General features: G+C 42.7%; 1 protein-coding gene across 3 annotated transcripts in view; it reads left to right on the top strand.

Moving 5' to 3' along the window:
• The window catches only part of SLC25A26 (solute carrier family 25 member 26), an 842,602-nt gene that overhangs the window by 326,340 nt on the left and 496,140 nt on the right, over nucleotides 1-20,122 (top strand). For 2 of the 3 annotated variants that reach the window (XR_014968508.1, XM_085624764.1), the window contains exon 4: nucleotides 10,914-11,018. The exons of the other annotated variant lie outside the window; for it this stretch is intronic. Coding sequence is in view for 1 of the 2 variants with exons in the window: in XM_085624764.1 (XP_085480890.1) it covers nucleotides 10,914-11,018 (105 nt within the window). In the remaining variant the exon portion in view is untranslated. The remainder of the gene's footprint in view (nucleotides 1-10,913; nucleotides 11,019-20,122) is intronic. 3 annotated transcript variants of the gene reach the window in all.

Consider the following 20,122-nt stretch of genomic DNA (forward strand, 5'->3'; position numbering starts at 1 on the left):
TCCAATTTCCTTGACACTACCCATTTTTCTAGTAATTATTCCCCATTTTCCAACCACTTCTCCTTGTCCGTCCTACGTTTACTACTAAATCTTATACGTGTGTGTGGAAATCTCTGTACAGTAAAGATGGGAGAGGTGGAGATCTCCAGCTAGAGGTTTGTAAATTGCACTTTGGACTATGTGAAGAGGTACTTTACATATTCCCAAATAGCTTTGGTGACTAGGGCCCAGTATTTCCATGAAATTAGTAGATGAGACAAGTTAACCAGCTGGGCACCGAAAAAGAAAATTTGCTAAAAGTTACGTTTATTTATGTTGTTGCGAAGACCAAGAATGTAGTAAGGATTTCAGGAAGGATGTCAGTAGACCGCCAACTCAAATCAGACATCCACCGTTAAAAATCAGTGAAAATACCAGGCAATGAATTAGGAAAATGAAAGTATGACAAAGCAAGTCAGTAGGCACCCTATGTAAAAAAAAAAAAAAAATCCTAGCTGTATTACTAACATAGTTTACCACACCGAAAAAAACACAGTTCTTCTATTATTCTATGCATTTGTAGCTGTCTGGAGAGGTGCTGCTCCACAGACGTGTTAAATTGCATTTGTTAAACATTTTGTTTAGAAAATTGATAAGGTTTTTAACTTCATAGTCCCACTTCCATCACCCTTTCAAGCACTGAACTGTTTGTAGGATCCAGCCCTTGCAATTGGAGTGGGTATTTGTGACTCTTGCCCCAAAATAAATTCGTCCCAACACAATGATTCCTGGTTACTCAGCCAGGCTGCGGAAATTTTTTATTTTACTCACTGGCCCTTTGGAGAGGCTGGTGTTTGTGTGTACTACTGTTCCTGGTCCTGGACAGACATGCAGGGGTGGTGGTCAATGGATTTTTATCTTTTTTGACTTTTCCGGGCTTGTAGGACAGGCTGCAGAGAAATGTGTATAGGCGTGCAGGCTTAAGATTGCTTCTCCTTTTTCTTTTTTTTTTTCCAGATGTTCGTGAACACTGGAAGGATTTTTTTCAAAAATATAGATGGCTTTGCCCTAATGCAAACTGAAACAAGCATTGGCTTAGCCAATAGGTCTCGCCTTTGGGACCTTATAAGTGTTTAGCCATGCAACAGTTGCATAACAAAATACTTATAAGGTCCCAAAAGCGAGACCTATTGGCTATGGCAAGCGGCCGTGCGGCCGAGAAAGTGAAAGTAATCGCGTTCAAGCGCGGCGTGCGCGCACATGCACTGTAGCTCTAGGCTGGCCTGGTAGCACTTTTTGGAGCCCTCTCAATAAGTCTCGCCAGACCAGTGCATGCAAGACCTAAAAAACTCCATGGGTACCATTTCTCATAGCGGTAGCATGTATTTTCGTAGTCAAGCAACGTGTTAGTCTTTTTTTACTTGCTTTTAATTGTTGAACGTGTTAATTAATGTTTGTTCTCATATGCAGGGAGGCGAGATGTTTGCCCTGTGAAAATTAACTATACAATAAACCTGTCCATGCACAATTGCCACTTTGTTTTGTTGCTTATAACTGTGGTTGAACATAAATAAACCAGACAAACAAAAGACACCAAATGGAGCCAAGCACTACGTGCCTGCGAAATTAGGTGTACTTTCATTAAACCATGTTTTGATATTTGTGACTAAATTTGCTGATTGAGATTTCCATGTTAAATGTGAGAACCTTTGTTTTGGAATATGTGTAGAGTATATAACATACTTTTAGTTCAAATTGGTTAGAGAAGTAAAGTTACTAAGAATAGAAACACTTTTTTTTCTTGTAGAGTGTCATGTCCGCCTTAACTGCTGCAGTTCGAAAACTGCCTCTTTAATACAAAAATAATATATATAATGTGAGTTGACAATAGAACTTCTGAAGATATGGTTAGATACATTAGTCCATAGAAAATCATATCTTGTAATTACCTCTAATATTTAAAACAATATTATTCATTTTTGTTAGATCAAAGTGTGTTATTACTCAGTTGTTGGTAAATTATGTGGATAATCCCATAGTATAATTTCCATGTTAACACCAGATTGGGGTGAACTACAGAAACAACTCTTAGCTGAATGACTCGTGGTGTGCAAACATAGATCAGCTTCTCCTGTGTGTTTTTTTATTATGTAAATCCTCTTTTTTTTGTGGAAATTTGAAATTAAATTCTCAGGCAGGTTTCTTAGGGGTTGTATTTATAGACATCAGGTGATGTCTATAACTTTCACAAATATCAAAAATTTATGAATGGAAGTGAAACATGATCAGTAACATTTGTGAACCTGTTCATATGTTTTTGTACTCGGCAGTCTGATTGGCTGATGGGTCAGCTGACTCTTGCCACAGGAGAATGTTCAAAAGTATGAATAGCGATATCCTATTTGCACGTTTAATTATTTGGATTGGAGTGTGTCATGTAGGCAATAAGGAATAGGTAAAAGACGTGCACAAAAAGATCTACATACATAAAGAAGGATGAACTCAAGATGATGTGACTGATTTAAAACTAGTTTTTGTCATCTCAGGTAACTATAACTTGTGCCCTAAGGTAACTATAACTTGGGCCTCTGCCAAGCACAGTTTTCTCATTATTAATTTCACTGTAAATATTGCAGTGATATTATCAATGATGTCACGGAAGATATTATGAGTTATGTAATATGTGGGGCAATTAGCAGTGCATGGAGAGGGCGCAAGTTATAGTTACTTGAGATAACTAACTTTCGATGGGTTTGTGTGTGTAAAATCCTAACCTAACTATAAGGTCCCTGCAACCTTTTTAGTGAATTTCTCAGGTTTTTTAAATTATATTTCCCAACTATAACAGCCCTATAACCTTTGCGTTTTTGCAGTGAATTTCTATGGTTTTCTTGTGCTATTGCCTAACTATAACATCCCTGTAACCTGGGTGTGTGAGTGGGTGGTTGTGTGGGTCTGTTAGTGGCTGTGTGAGAGGCTGTAAGGGTGTGCACGTGGGTGTGTAAGTGGTTACCTGATTCTCTGAGTGGGTGTGTGAGTGGCTGTATGTGTGTGTAAGTGGGTGTGTGAGTGGTTTTATGGATCTCTCAGTGAGTGTGTGAGTGGCTCTATGGGAGTGTAAGTGGTTTTCTCGGTCTCTGAGTGTGTGTGTGAATGACTGTGAGAGTATTTGTGTATATGTGTTTGTGTGGGTGTGTGTGTGCATGTGTGTGCGTGTGTGTGCATGTGTGAATGCCTGTGTGGGTCTGGGAGTTGGTGTGTGAGTGGTTCTTTGAGTGAGTTTGTATGTCTATGGGTGTGGGTGTGGGAGTGGTTGTGTAATTGGGCATGTGGGTGTGTGATGCATGGGTGTGTAAGTGGTTGTGTGCACCTGAGTGGTGTGTGAGTGGCTGTAGGGATATGTGAGTGGGTGTGTCAGTGAATTTGCTGTAAGGATGTGTGAGTGGGTGTGTCAGTGAATTTGCTGTAGGGGTGTGTGAGTGGGTGTGTAAGTGGTTCTGTGGGTCTGTGAGTGGGTGTTTAAGTGGCTGTTGAGTGTGTATGTTGCTGTGTGAGTTGGTTTGTGAGTGGTTCTCTGGGTCTCTGAGTGAATGTATCAATGACTATGGGTATGTGAGAGGGTTTGTGAGAGGGTGTGTGAGTGGGTTTATGGGTGTGTGAGTAAGTGTTTTTATGTGTGAGTGGGTGTGGAAGTGGTTGTGTGGGGGTGTGAGATAGTGTGCGAGTGGGTCTGTGAGTGGGTGTATGTGTTTTTATAATTGGGATCTGGATCCGTGGACCCGCATGGATTCACATGAGGTGCTGCGCTGACCGCTGGTGTGGATCTGCGTCTCTAGATATAAATAAATCTTTTTTCTTTAATAACTCCGAAACTGCTTAACAGATTTACACAAAATTACAAAAAGCACGCTTTCTGGACCAAGATCTAGCTTTCTGCCAAATTTGGTGTAATTCTGTTCTACGTTTCGGGCTGTAGTCCTGTCTAAATCCCAAAGGGAAATTCCATGGGGACATTTAGTTTAGGGACCCCCCACTTCTCGGCCACTGCTTGACAAATCACCCAGAAACTTTTCAGGCAGCAGCTGGTGTGACAGGCAAACTGGTTTTGAAAATTTTGGGGAGATTCGTCAAATAGCTCCAAAGTTATTAGCAAAACAAAAAATACTTTTCCCATGGGTCATACATGTATATATATTTATTTTTTCAAAGAAAGTTACGCCGGTGCCAGCAGTGGTTACGACAAGCGCGTTAATTATTTTCAAAGAAAGCTACACTTCCGGAACTCCGGAATGATAACAGCGACACTCCATACGATAGCACAATAAAGTGTCAATTGTGCTATCCTTTGGAGTGTCGCTGTTATCATTCCGGAGTTCCGGAAGTGTAACTTTCTTTAAAAATAATTAATGCGGTTGTCGTCCTGCTGCTGGCACCGGCGTCATTTGGAAGAGGATCGGCTAAGTACGACTTAGTGCTTATATATATATATATATATATATATATATATATCACGCTGCAGTTTAGCACCAAAATCAGATCACTCTCGGACGGGTGCTTCTTCCTGGTGGTGCCCCACGTACTATCCATGCTTCAAACTCTCCAAATCTCTTCGAAAAAGAGTGGTGCACTCTCGGGGAAAGATTATGCTTCAGATTTATTAATCACAACAAACGCGTTTCAGAACATTCCTTCTTCAGTGTCTGTCAGACGAAGGAAGGCAAGCAAAGCCCCATCTGGAAAGCAAATGGGAACTGGCTGGATACTAATTTTGTGATTTACTGAAAGATTATGTTGGAGAACAGTTGGAAAGAAGGTGATTCCAGTGAGATTAGCAGCAGATATTATCCTAAAGTCTCTATTGTTAGTTGCTGTGTGTTTGTGCAGAGTTTCAATCAGCAAAGAGGGCTATTGCATGGTCTAAATTGTATTCCCTAAAAGAAAGACTGCACCAAAGTGAGTGAAACAGGTTTCCGAACAGAGGAGTTGGCCTAACGGCTAGGGTAGTCGACCTCAAATCTGAGGAACCGGGTTTGAGTCTCGGCAAGGACGTGCAACATCCTGTGATTCTGGGCAAATCACTTAATCTCCCCGTGCCTACCAAAAAATGAACGTGTCCTCATGTAACGCAACTGGTGCTCGTGTAAAGTGCTCTGATACCCGATACCTTTGGGTCAAGTTCGCACTATATAAAACTCCGTAAAAAAAAAAAAACTGCCTGAGATAATGTGTCATGCCTTTATTTGTAATTGCCCGAGAGCAAGGCAAACTAACTAATTGTGCTATTTGGATACAAGTAAGTAATTGTTATTTGTATTAGTATTAGTGAGTTGATGTATGAGCAGGTCGTATAGATATGGAAAAAGTGCCATAGAGAAATGTTCCAAACCATGTGGTATTCTGTGTTTTTGTGTTTACAAGGCATGTTACAGACAAAGCCTTTGCCGTTCATTAGCGGATCGGTAAGGCTAGAGAGCTTCGCAGAAAGGAATTGTTTTTACCTCTTAAATATCCCTTTTTAAACTGTGCTTCAAGGCTGGTTGGGACAAAATTTATTGAAACTGTTTTAATCTGCATTGAAAGTATTTTTTAATCTTTAAACATAGCGTTTTTGCACATGTGACGTTGTTTGCACTATTGCCAACGGAGCTGCGTTCAATGCTCCAGGGGGACGAATAGAAGGGTTTTCTCACGTAACTGCGCATTCTAGCTGCGACAGCAAGCACGCACACCACTCCTCTTAAGGGGCAGATGACGCGGCTGCGCAGCTAGACAAAGCCTTTACCGTTCATTAGCGGATCACTAAGGCTACAGAGCTTCGCAGAAAGGAATTGTTTTTACCTCTTAAATATCCCTTTTTAAACTGTACTTAAAGGCTGGTTGGGACAAAATGTATTGAAACGGTTTTAATCTGCATTGAAAGTATTTTTTAATCTTTAAACATAGCGTTTTTGCACATGTGACATTGTTTTCACTATTGCCAAAGGAGCTGCGTTCAATGCTCCGGGGGGAGGAATAGAAGGGTTTACTCACGTAACTGCGCATTCTAGCTGCGACGGCAAGCACGCACATCACTCCTCTTAAGGGGCAGATGACGCGGCCGCGCCGCTGGCGCGCTGCTGGCGCGCCCAAGGCGAACCCGTCTGCGCCCGACCGGGGCCAGGGGCCAGGACCACTGGCCCGCTGGTTAAAAAGAAACTCTGCTACACCTTTGATCAGCTACTTGCACACAGACAGAGACTTCCCGCCCACTGTGCCCACTCTATATCGCCAAGAAACGATGTCAACAAATGCCCCCACTACCCTTTCGAACTAGTTTCTACTTCCAGCTCTATTGACTCTAACCTAGCATTGACACTGACTTTCAAAATGGCACTTTTGAACTGTCGTTCCCTACCCAAACATGCCACAGAGCTCCATTTACTTTTGAATGAGCTAGAACTCGACGCTTTATGGCTCACTGAAACTTGGCTGTCTGAATTTTCAGATCCCGCAGTAGTGCAAGCCCTACCCCTGGGCTATCTGATTCAAAGACGAGACCGGGAAACAACCAAGGGGGGGGGGGGGGACTAGCCATCATCTATAAGGAAAAATATAATTGTAATATGTCAGCCAACAATATCACGGATTGTGAAAGCTGTTTATTCTCCCTCGGGCTCTCCCCCACGTGTACCTTTTCTGGTGTCTTTATATATCGACCCCCTGGATACAGTGGCAATTTCATTAGGGACCTCCCAGACAATCTCTCTAAACTGGTCAGTTCATTTTCGAACTTTACCGTATTAGGAGAATTTAATCTCCACTTAGATAAAGAATCATCCATGGAGACTGTTGCCGTAACTGATTGCCTTGGTGCCCTACCTCTGAAACTTAAAGTATCTAGCCCCACTCACCAAAAAGGTCACTTACTGGACCCACTTTTCTCCAATAGCAGGGACATTATAATAGGAAAACACACTCCTCTACCATGGTATGCCCATTTTTTGATTCCCTTCACCTGGACTCACCAGGATGGGGATCAGTCACGAGGTAAGACAAAAATCTGGAAGCGAAACTGGTCCAAACTTGACATTGTTCTTTGGACATCGATCCTTCAAAAATCCACACCTCTCTTAGGCCAGGATCCCGATGTAGCCAATATGAAAGTGATTAGTTGGCTGGAATCCTCTCTAGACTCACTAATTCCTAAAACATTTACCATTAATAAGAGAGACAATCATGGTCCTGAATGGTATAACCCCAAACTTAGGGAGCTTTTAACAAACTTGTAGACGCATGGAAAGAAGTTGGAGAAAGGACTTCTCTGTGATTAAGAAACTGAAGTATAGAGAAACCATCAAGATCTACAAAGCAGAATTTAGGCAAGCCCAAGCAGAATATTATGAGAACAAGATTCTTTCTGCCGCTAATGCCCCCCGGGAAATCTTTAAAATTGCCATATCCCTTATCAAGCCACCTGAGCCTATTCCCTCATCTGCCGACCCCCTAGGGCGGTGCAACAATTTGGCTCAGTTTTTCTTTAAAAAGATTGATAATATTTATTCTACCTTCCCGCACCCTTCGGGACAAGAAGGAGATCCCCCTTCACAAAGCCTAACCCAACTGTCAGATCTTGAAATCAAAACCATCCCAATTATGGACTTGGAAATTTTAAAAGTTTATGCTCATAAGCTGAAATCCGGATCCCCAATGACATGATTGCCCCTGCTCTTCAACCAGGCGTTTGACTTTATCGCTCCAGCTATTCTTGACCTCATCAACCTTTCACCATCCACGGGGGTCGTTCCCTCCTTATGGAAACAGGCTATGGTGAGATCCCTCCTTAAGAAACCCTCCCTGGACCCGGAAATCCACGCAAACTATCGGCCCATTTCGCTGCTACCAGGGTTTGCCAAAATATGTGAAAAATATGTCAACACTATCCTCTCCACATTTCTGGAAGAGAATGACCGCCTTCACTACTCTCAAACTGGTTTCCGACCGCAGCAGGACACTGACACGGCCTTGCTAACAGTGGTGGAAGAATCAAGGAAAATCCTAGATGTTGGCGGGTCCGTAGCCATTGTGCTACTTGACCTCAGCGCGGCCTTCGATACTGTCAACCATCATATATTGATGAAAAGACTCAGAGAGAGCGGAGTTTCAGGAGTCCTACTTAAATGGTTGGAATCCTTCCTTAGAGATAGGTCTTTCCAAGTTTTCGAGAATGACTACGTCTCAGAGAAAATGCCGTTGCGCTGTGGGGTTCCTCAGGGATCTTCCCATAGCCCCACGCTTTTTAATGTATATATGCGAATTGGTCAAGCCCTTCGGGGTAAAGATCGTCTCATATGCAGACGATACATTTCTTTTCCAGGTATCCGATCTGTTTTTTAGCCTTCCAGCTCTCGTGGATTCTGTTGTAGTTTTCAGGACTAGAAGGCTATTTAATCGTGAAATGTTCAGTCTATGGGGTTAAGATGTTGTTTCAAGCCAAATCATGCCCCAAGCCGTGAACGGAACTATGAGAAGCCATCTTGAATGCTTCCAAGCAAATATTTTGTTTATTGCCATGGACGATGCTGTTCCCCATAGGATCGTTTCATCTTCTTCCTCTGTGAGCTAACATTCCCTAGACAGGATGGTTCTACATGTAAATTAATGAGATGTATTTTCAGATTCCTCTGAATCTTTTGTCCCGCACATGGATATTGCAGAGACAATTCCTAAATCCCCTTTAAGATTCGTAGGCCTTTATGGCCTAGAGGGCCATCAAGCTTGTTTTTAATTAGTTCCCTGTACTAAGGAATCTACCCCTTTATTTCACAGTTGGTAGAAAAACAGAAGTGTTTGTCTAGGCCTAAAACATGCACAGTGTGCAAAATGTGGTGGGGTGAGGTATCAAGGGGAGGCATGGTAGAGAGATATCGTATTGCAGTGAGCACTGAGAATGTCGAGAAACACCTTCTGCATTAGTGGATGGAAGGTGGATTCGAAAATAGACTATCACTTTGGAAAGAAATGTGGCATACAGAGTAGTTTAGTAGTGGGTTAACTCTTTGAAAGTGTAACAGAAGAATACCCTATTCCCTTGTAGCAGATATTGATTTTAAATAAGAGTGCTAAAACATACAGTGCTCTTAGTTATGGAGTTCCAGACATCTCAAAATGCCGAGGTGCTATACAAAGTGCAGTATTCAATTCTGTACTTGCACAATGTCTATTATTGTGCTTCCAGTGACATACACTAATTAGAATTGTGAATTTTCATGAAACATGAACCGTACATTAATTTTGCTGATCATGCCATATTAACAGCATTAATGTTAATACCTTTTTAGAGAGTGTTGGTGTTTGACTATGTACCCATAATAGAGGATGCAGTATTCTTCAGAGAACTGGGTTAGCTTGATATCTACTCACTGGCCTTGAGAAGACAAGGACAAAAGGAAATGAGGACCAGGCCCAGAGGAGGGTAAACGTTTTGTGGACAATGGCTGATCTGAGGTCAACCTTCTGAGCTAGTTCCTCCATTTTGCAGCGTATGAGAACTATTTACAAACGTAGTCATCTCTGTAATTAGGCTGTATGTATTCTGCCTTATTTGCAGAAACTTCACTCTGTCGGAAAAGCATTGAGTGCCAACGTAGGTCTTGCATTTGCTTCTCCTGAGACAATATCGGACACAAAGGAAGCACTTCTTCATAGACAACTGCATAAAACTTGCCACAGACTCATTGTCTCTTCCTTCACTGGAGCTCCCTGTGGTAGACTTGGAATGAGATCGATGTAAAGCCTCTGTTCTCTGTGGTTACAAAAGACAAACTTTCCTTCCTCGAGATTTTTAGTATTGCAATCAAAACTGAAAATAAATGTAATGGAGAAGTGTGGCTCAATGGTTAGAGCGGCAGACCCTGATGCAGAGGTCTGGCCCGGGACCAGGGTTCAATTCCGGTCTCGGCGGGTCTTGGGCTCATAATTCCTCGGACCTGATTTCTCGCCTCGGTGCCTATTCTAATCATGGGTCCCACGCTGCAACTCTGGGCAATAGCTTGCTTAATCTCCACAACGGCCCCAACAGCGCTGGGATGCCTGGCTTCACCCTGGGGATGCCCAGGAGTGGACATTTCACAGGGAAAAGCCAGGAAGGGTTCCCTATCGGTATGAGTACAGCGCCGGGACACCCCGAAATGGGGTAGCTGTGCGCTATATAAGTACAAACACATATTCCTAGTACCCACAACATAAGTGAGAGTGCTTTCAAGGAATCTGAAGACATCTACAAGCTGCATCACTGAAACATCAACCACACAACACATCTCTCTTCCCCTTACCTGTATGGGTTGGTGATAAGTTACAAGACCAGCCCCACCACTGGAAACATCCCTAGTCTTAACCGACAACTAGAAACTAGGGGGAACGGGAAGCCTGCGAGAATGAGAGCAACAGTATACAACTGGTCATGAAGACAGCAAGGAAATACTGACTATAGTAATGGGGAAAACACCCAGAATTAGGACAACAAAATTAAAGGTACAAAGAGTTGAGGCTGATGACCAAGATGGGTTAATCCCACTGAAGTGCCCTCTAGCTGGACCAACCAAACAAATGCCTTGCAGCACCAGCAGCTTCAAGAGGTCATCGAAAACGGTGAATGTTTAGCTATATCAAGACTCGCTGATATAGGTTCATCTGTAAAATATGTCTAAATAAACGCAAGGGCACAATACTAAACTGGCCATGCATTTTAATCGATTTGTAGCCCAAATTTTGCAGTCTAATAACGCATATCATTTTTATCTTCATCTGCTGTATTACACACGTGTATATTAAATGTAACTTATTGTGAAATGTACACATTTTATGGTTCATGCAATTTGGGATCATGTTTTAAGTATATTAACTGTAAGGTAGTTTTATAACATAGAGGTACTCAATGTGTTGTCGTTTTTTAACAGGTTGCATGTCTCATAAGGGTCCCTTCCGAAGTTATTAAGCAGAGGGCACAGGTGTGTCCGTCATCTACAACTTATCAGAAGCTTGTGGACACATTGCGCCAAGAGGTAATATCATTTGTGCGGGCGAAATATATTTATTTGAGCCATCATGGAACTGTACTATGTCTGAACCTAAATTGCTAGCCAACTTCATGTAAGTTTCCTGAAACAAGTTAGGTTGGAGGAGTCACCCTCAAATTAATTTAAAGACGTTGAGTATTTTTAACTTGGTCCGTAGCACGCAGTGTTCTTTTCTTTGAAATATCAAAAGGAGGACAGGTTGAGAGGGGGTCACTTAAATATTCCCTCGTTTGAAGTTGTCGGTGAAATCAGCTGATTCATGTCTCAGCTGGAGGGGGCGTTCCTAAAGCCTGTCACTTTGTGTTTTTCATGCTATCTCTGTACAGCGTGTGCTAAGAGATTATTGACAATGAGCCTGTCGTTTTATCATATACGATTAAAGGCAACTCTTCATTTTGAGAACAACTTGTAAAAGGGATATGAATGGAAGGGTCTCTCGCTGTGTGGTCCAAGCGCTGAATGCGGATTTGGCAGCGAAACTTTGTATGTCTTGGCTCAAACAAAAGAGTAGTTTAGTGATCCGTCCCTATATTTTATTATTTTGTGCCAAACTAAGCATTTCAAAGGTATATATTGTATGGTGCAGCAGATAAAACAAGAACATTTTCATTAAACTTTCAGCGGGTGTAGGGATACCCATATATTACAACTGAATTTCTACACCCCAGATCCCTTCCTCTGTAAGGATGGGCCTTCCCTTCCAGAACAGAAGAGACCAAAGCACATTTGCACAGTGTAGGGTGCTTTGTCTTTAAAAAATCAAGTCTGGGTAAATGTGTTTTCACCAGTGATGCACCCCAGACCTCCATCGTGCTCACCAGCTTCCTAGGACTTCAATCCTTTCTCTGTTCAAAAGGTTTTAGGGCCTTTGCACCAAGGATGTGAAGGTCACTTGCATTGTCTACTGTTTCCATTGCTTGAACAAGGGCTTCAAGGGAATCAGATCTTTGAAACCCATCGTCCCACTGTTTCCTGCTAGTGCACGAAATTTGGGACTTCTATCTACAGCAGAAGAGAAGTGGGTACCTTTTTGAATCTTGTTTGAAAGTGCAAGACCTATTGTTAACAACATAATTAGAGTGGCCTCAGGGTCAGCCCTTTGAATCATTAACTTGTTTGGGTCAGCCATCTTCAACCGTTGCTTTGCGATCGCATCGGTCTCATCTTGGATCAGGCCAGAGGAATATTGTACTCTGACCAACATTCTTTTAGGATGTTTGGAATGTGATTCTGTCTATTAGTAACGCATCTATTATAATGCATAAGGGACTATTTTACTTCTGAAAGTGCACGCTATCATCGCACAGTTTGGCACCTTCAACCGCTTATCTCCCATGCAGTCTACAAGGCGGCAATCTTTTTTTGTTTCTTTGTTCTCATGCAGCAGACATTGTCATGCTTTTGTCAGGATACGAGTGCGAGTCTTGACTTTAAGCTAGACGCCCTACTGGGTTGCCTGTTTGTGGATCAGGATAGCCTTACATCAAGAGGGCTGCCAAACGTCTCATGAGACTCCAGTCTACAGGAAGAAAAGCCATCCACTGAGAATCATATTTTTTCGGATGTATGACATTTCAACGCGTGTCATTACAACGCGTGCAGTTACATCGCATGCGTTACAACGCGTGTCATTACAACGCTATGCCATTACAATGCAAGTCTTTACATCGACTTGCACTAGATGGCGGGCTAACATTAGAAAAGTGTAATTTACTATTCCAACTCGAGTCCACGTAACAGTAGGGAAGGTGTTGGGATAGTAAACTACACTATTTGTAATGTTAGCACGCCATCTAGCGCAAGTCGATGTAAAGACTTGCGTTGTAATGGCATTGCGTTGTAACATCGCATGCGTTGTAACGCATGCGATGTAAAAGCTGCGCGTGGTAAAAACCGCGTTGTAATGGCTATTCCCCTATTTTTTCTAACTGATCATAGGATTTTGTGGGAAAGTATGGCCACCAAGACAACCCCAGAACCCGTCCTTAGCCTGTCATTTAGTAGTTTTTAATTTGAGACTTACTGATCTCAAAGTTCCTCTTAGAGTGAAGCTGATTCAAGTTGAAAGAAAACCAGAAGCACTCAAACGTTTAAGATCGTCTAATGGAGCTGGTAAAGATGGTCTCTCTTTGGCAAGCTCCTGCTTAGGTCGAGAAGCTCATATTTATGAAAAGTGGCAATAAATAAAGAATCACTGGTTGGATTTCAGGCCACTGTGTGTGAGGGTGGGTCTATTACGGACTGTAATTGTGATACCCCAAATATGGTTTTAATCTGAGATGTGACTATCATGGGGTCTAATAAAAATGTCTAGCAACAAATTCCTAAGGAGATGAAAACAAAAACAGGTGTCCATTTCACAAAGTGGATTAGAAACCAGCACTGATAGACGTACCATTCCTCACAAGAGCAGGTTTATCTCAGTTCACAAAACTCAGCAGTGGTGTGCCTGGAAAGCTGACTTTGTAAATTGGATTTAGTATCAATTTATAAAACACTTAAGCCCTAATTACAAGTGGCCAGTAATTATTCTTGTCCTTGCTTTCCCGGATTTGCCATTTCTCAAGGATTTAGGTAATTCCAGTGGCAAGGAAATAATTGGAAACCTATTTTTGGGGGGAAATAGCACGTGGAAAACAGACAAACGTTTTCCTTGGTGTTCTATCCGAAGACTTTGCCTAAGGGAAATATCTAGGTGGAAAATCAACTGTCAGCGGTATTTGTGCTGAACTCATCAATCAATCAGGTGTTTGTTAAGTGCGACTGCTCACCCGTAAGGGTCTCAAGGCGCTGGGGTGGTCGAGGTTCCTGTCCATCAAGGAGGGGGTCTGTCGAACAGCCAGGTTTTCAGGTTTCTTGCGAAGATGGGGAGCGATATTGTCTGTCTGAGGTGGAGCGGAAGGTCGTTCCAGACTCTGGCCGCACGGAAGGAGAAGGAGCGGCCTCCCGATCTGGTCTCCTCTGGACTCATAACTCTGATGGGCCAGACAGTACCCCTACCGGACCCATAGGCATTAAGATTGCGCTCTTGATGAGGGCCATAATATTCCTGTATTATATTACATATGCAAGAATCATTTTAAAATATAGAATGAGTAAAAACAGTTGGGTATAGTTGAATGGGGCAGACTACACATCATGTTATCTTTCTGGTATCGATGAATACAATCATTTGTTAGCAACCGTGCAAAAGTTCTTGCAACTTGATGTGTGAGTGGAGGAAGGGACATGAACTAAGATTTTGGAGGTCTGTAATTGGGAGACATGGCGGAATATCAGTGTTTACTTTCGTTTTGTCCTTTCTTGTTTGGCATGTGATTACATGGCATGTACATTAATTTGGTTCATGCTGTAAAATTAGTCACGTGCCTGTTTTTGTCAAATACATTTTTGAAACTTTGACAGGCAGGCTTTAGTAACTACTATATTGCGAAACAACAATTATACAATGAAACAATGATATTCTTGGATACAGCTGGGTATTAGCACCATGTTGATGGACTGTAATGTCATCCAGAGTGCGGAATGTGAGGGCAAAACATTTAATGCAAACTTCCCCCTTTGTCAGAATGCCATTATTAGGTTTTAGGAGTGAGTGTCACTTGACCTTGTGAGGGCTACTAATGATTTATAAATAGCAGCATATCATTGTATTAAGAGATGTCATGGTTGTAAATACTGCTGAAACATTATGGAGCGCTCTTTATTTGCAGTCCTTGTGTTGACAAAAGATAAAAGTGGTCACAAGCTTGACAGTTTACTTCCTTACAGCACCCAGCTAACTTTTTTATCAAAGGAGTCAATTATCTCCCAAGCCAAAAACTGCAGCCGATGTCAAAATTGTGGAAATAAAAAAACATAACTGTACAATCAAAAACAACTATTTCTCTCTTGCCAAACTTTGCCGCCCCATCCAACTTCCTGCCCCCTCCAACCAATTGGTCTTAGTTAATGGGACTTAATGGGCTAACACATGGTAAGACAGACACATTTGTGTATGCCTGTGTTTGCATTTCAAAGCCACACCTATTGGCTTTGCCAGTACTTGTTATAGAGGCTACCCATGATCTGTTCTCACCCTTTTGATGAAGAACTCATCTATCTAGAGGCTGTCTGGCTGTGTTGAACTTTAAGGGCTTGATGTACAAAGCCCCTTTATGACTGTACAGCCAGCGATTTGCAAATTCATAGGATTTGACACAGAAAAAGGACTATGATGTACAAAAGCCTTTTTAAGAGTTAGACAAATCTTTGTGACTTGTGTAAAGGCTTTTGCGAGTCTGCCTGATTCGCAAGGAGCCGCGCAAGTGGCTTCCTCCTCCTATTTACGAGTTGGAGTGGAATGTAGCTATGGTTTGTTACTGCAATTGTGGGCGTAAATCATTGATCAGATACCAACACCTAGAAAAGAGGTGATATCTTATTTGCAAAGGGGAAGGGATCCCATTTAGCTCCATTCCCATGTGAATCTTGAAAAAAGTTTCAGGGAGACAGTGATCCAGGAGACCACTCCCAACTGTAAGTGAAACTTTCTGACAAAAACATGTTTTTTTTAATGGAGCCCCGGGTTTTTTTTAAGGAAAATGGGCTGCATTAAAAAAGAAACGTTTTCTTTGTTTAAAAACAATCACAGACCTGGTGATCTGCTAACAATTGCAGGCCACCATTCCTGTAATCATGGCCAATCGCAGTGGGTCACACATTGTGACCAGCCTAATGAATATTAATTAGCCAGGTCGTTTTGCAACCTCCGGTGATTCTGTATTTTGTGAAAAACAAATTTTTACTCTGGTCGGTTTGCAAAATAGAATTCCATTCGCAAAAAGTTGGTATGCAATTTGCCACCACTTTTTGCAAATGGAATAATTGTACATAAGGGTGTAAGGGCACAATTATAAACGACCTGCAAAATACATGTGCAAATTGGCCACCTGTTATTTTTTGCATTGTGCATAGTGGGTGTGCATGAACTTGCACCCATTAGCGAAGCTAACATTTTGGTATGAGGAACAAAACACATCTTCCACATGGGGAGCCACATTATATTTTGCAGGTTTTGTTGCCATAAATTGCAAAAGCAAACACCTGTGCCAGGTAGCACTTGGCTTCTAATCCTGCTATGGGAGCAGACAGAATGTTGCACTCAAAAAAGGATTGTGATCATGGCTAAGGCTTTTAAAGCCTCAGGAACAGCAGATAACGCTTCTGTGTGATGATATTAGACACTGTGCTCTTGGTCAGTGTCCGTGATCTTGTGAAGCTCTCATTTTTAATTTTTTTTTGCAACAAATTTTTATTGGTTTTCGGAAGCCATATGGACAGACCCATGGGCAGTACAGAGAAGCAGTTGGGAAGGTAATATGCGTTAACATTACAGGCATTAGCATTCCTGAGGTCCTCCCAGAACTGGCTGCAATCGAAGAGTCCCATCAAGGATCCCCCAGGAGCATTCTACTGGCCCCCCACTTCCTCCCCGTAGTCAATTTAGCATACAGCTCGGCTCTCCTCCACACATGTATCTTGTGAAGTTCTCATCTGCAGTGCACAGCAAGGGCCTTCTATTTTCTCCACTAAGCTTGCTTCTCCACGGTCGCCATGGTATCGGCAATTATTTCTTTATACACGTTTGCCTTGGTAGCCACCTATGTGCCCAGAGTCACAAGATTATTGACGCTGGGCCACTAGCTCTTAAAAGTTTAATGTTACAACCTGAGACGAATCACATGTTGAACTAGCAGTGATACAACAATTTTGCATGCCCAACATTTTTTATTTTTTTTATTAGCATTTTAAAAACATTGCTACAAATATTGCAAACAACAAGCCAGTTGCAATACAGTGCATAAGCTGGCCATGTGTCCACATATCGCTATACTTACAATCTTTTTTTGAAAATTTCTATTGCTTTTTTCCAGATAAACTCAACATTATCCACTTGTTTTCCGCTTACAACATACTTGTAAATACCATTATGATGTTTATACAGTATAATAACCATTGTCGTAGCTCATACATACACATAAAAAAATCCTGGTTTCGTTCCCATCCTCATTTTGGGCATTGCAACAGAATGAAACAGAAATAAATTACTTTCGTCATGAGCTGATATCCGAGCTTGATTCTACCTGCGGGGGTTCGTATATGTTTCCTCTAAACTCGTTCCATTTTCCCCATATTCTAGACCATTTCATTGGGCATCCCCTGTGAGTATATACCGCCCTTTCCGCCACTATAGTTACAATCTTATTGATATGCGTGTACGTTCCTAGGCATAATACATAAAATCTTGAGAGCCTACATAGTACAACAGAAATATCGGCACCAACTGGACTGCAGTTTAGGTTTCATTACTGCACATCATTGAGTCACACACAAACAATAAATCCCGTCAATGTAAAGTCTATGTCTATTGTATATCATGTTATCACTGCAGTGCATCAACCACTCCCAGTCCCACCTGTACCTGTCTAGAAATCCACTTAGGCCTACAATACATGTCCCTCCGCCTCCTGCCGTGCTCGGGCCCACGTTAAAAATGGTTCCCATATGTCTCTAGGCCTGGATGCTGATGGCATCAATTCCCAAAAGGTAGTCAATTGTGAATGACCAAATGTTACATCCCTGATCCAGTCCCTTTCAGATGGTGCCCTCTTCCTTCCCCAATGTATGGCCACTTGGCGTTTAGCAAACAGGAGTAACAGGGCATGGAGTTTGCGAACTCCTATCGGCGTCTCCTTCACGTATCCCAACAGGCTCTGTAGGGGGTCAGGGTTGTCTATTGCCCCTGTTATCTGGTGAATCGAAATGAATATGTTGGACCAATACGATGACAGCCATGGGCAGCTCCAAGCCATATGTAAGAATGTAGGTGGAGTAAACCCGCATCTCCAACAGCTGTCATCATCCCTCAGTCCCATGCGATACAGACTAGAGGGTGTCCTATAGAACCGATGAAGGTACTTAAAGTGTATCAAGCGGAGTTTGTAGTTGGGAGACAGAGCCATAAGCTGGCTACAACAATAAGCCCATTGTACCTCCGTGAGGGGAGTCTGCAATTCCTCGTTCCAAGCCTGGAATGCCCGTGGTCGTGTCACAGGAAAAGAGTCTTGCATGTGATTGTAAATACGTGTAATGAGTCTTCTCGGCGAGTCTGTTTTAAGCACATTTTCTAATGCCGTGAGGGTTGGTGGAGAGCTCGGGAATGTATCATGTAAGGATTGCCCGGAGTTTATAATATACAAATAGTTCAGCAAAGGTTATAGTTTGTCCTTCGGGTGCAGCTGGTGGGGACCTAAAAGTTTCTTCTGGATAAAGGTCTGCAAAGGTACGAAGACCCATTTTCTGTGCTAATATTCTACTAGTGCCCTCCCCCATGGCGGGTAGCATTGGGTTGTGTGCCAAAGGAATTGACGTGGCATAAAGGATGGGAATGGCAGCGCTTTTGTAGCGATGAGAAAAATCGCGGCAGCCTGCAAGTTGTGGTGTAAGTAATGCAATACTGTAAAAAAGGTCCTAAGGTTGTGAGACGTAGACCTCCCAGGAACAAACCTCGATTGGTCTGGGTGGGCAATTAACAGAGGGAAGGGCTGCAGCCGGTTGGCGATATGTTTCGCCAGGATCTTCACATCCACATTCATTAGTGACAACGTTCTATAGGAGTCCACCTCATCCTCAGGCTTCCCTGGTTTCAAAAGCGTTATTATATTTGCCTCTCTCATCGTTGGTGGCAGAGTACCCGAGGCTTATGCTTCTTCATAAACCACCACTAGGCGTGGTGCCAGTTCCTCTACATACGTTTTGTAAAATGCAGTGGTTAAACCATCCGACCCGGGGGGGCCTTATCAAGCGGGAGGCTCTTGATGACCTGTGCCACATCTTCAACTGTGAAGGGAACGTCTAGATTCTCCGTATGTCCCCGGCCTGACCAAATCAACTCTAAGGAGTCCAGGAAAAGCTGAACGCCTTCCGGAGTAGAGTCCTGAGTAGTAGTATAAAGTTTAGAGTAGAACTGGGAAAATGTATCTAAAATTTCGTTCGGGCCTCTAATTCTGGCTTGCTGCGTGCCCTTCAGTTCAGTGATGTAGGCCGCCGATCTCTGGGGACGAAGCATTGCAGCTAAAGTCTTCCCCAGCCTGTCACCCTCCCCGTACCTTCTAGCCTGAGCGCATTTCCATAAAAATGTTACTTCGTGCTGCGCCTCCTCCTCAAGCTCCAACATTTTCTCCCTTACTAGTGCCATGGTTGTATGATCACCAGTGGAATAGAACTGAGTCTCCAACTCTTTGATTTGTTTTTCTAGGGATGCAAGCGTGCCTCATATGGCCTTCAAAACCCCAGCTTGTCGGGCAATGCAATTTCCCCTTATTACTGTTTTAAACGCCTCCCATAAAGAGGCTTCCGTGGTAACCGAGCCATCATTAAGGGTAAAATAATCCTCAATATCCCCTCTGATTTCTTCCCTAAACGCCTCATCTAAGAGGGCATCAGTCGGCAATCGCCACGTAAACATGCGAGGAACAGAATTGGGAAGTGTCAGGCGCAACAAGCATGGTGCATGGTCCGACAGGGATTGCATACCCACCATTAATCGGTTCTTATTACACACCGCCAGCCAATTTCAAATGGTCCACCGTAACTATGCAAACAACAACATGATGGACGGAGTGCTGAAACTTTTCAACCACTCACACCCAGTCAGGAGATCTGAGTTTAATCCATTGTTCTTTTGCTCACTATGCCACACCAGTTTGGACCCAGCCATATGCAAATCAGTCTTGACCCTTCTCCTCATGGAAACAGTCCCACCTCGAACTGCCAGGCGAGATCCTTCCTGGACCGGAAGCAAGCAATCTGCAACCGGTTTTGGGGTATCATCCCTCATCAGCCAGGCTAGCTTAATCCAGTTTCACAGCGAGCAAGGAACCCACGTCTGGGCATACACTTGACCACTTAGGGCGAACATAGCAAACACAACAAGATGATGGACACATCAAAAAGAATGGTACAAAGTGTGTTAATAAAGAAACATACCTGATATTTTGCCAATAATGACATGCTTCAATTTGCCAAATGAGATGTTATATTAAATT

The sequence above is a fragment of the Triturus cristatus genome, chromosome 9 (genome assembly GCF_964204655.1).
Source record: "Triturus cristatus chromosome 9, aTriCri1.1, whole genome shotgun sequence".
Lineage (NCBI taxonomy): Eukaryota > Metazoa > Chordata > Amphibia > Caudata > Salamandridae > Triturus > Triturus cristatus.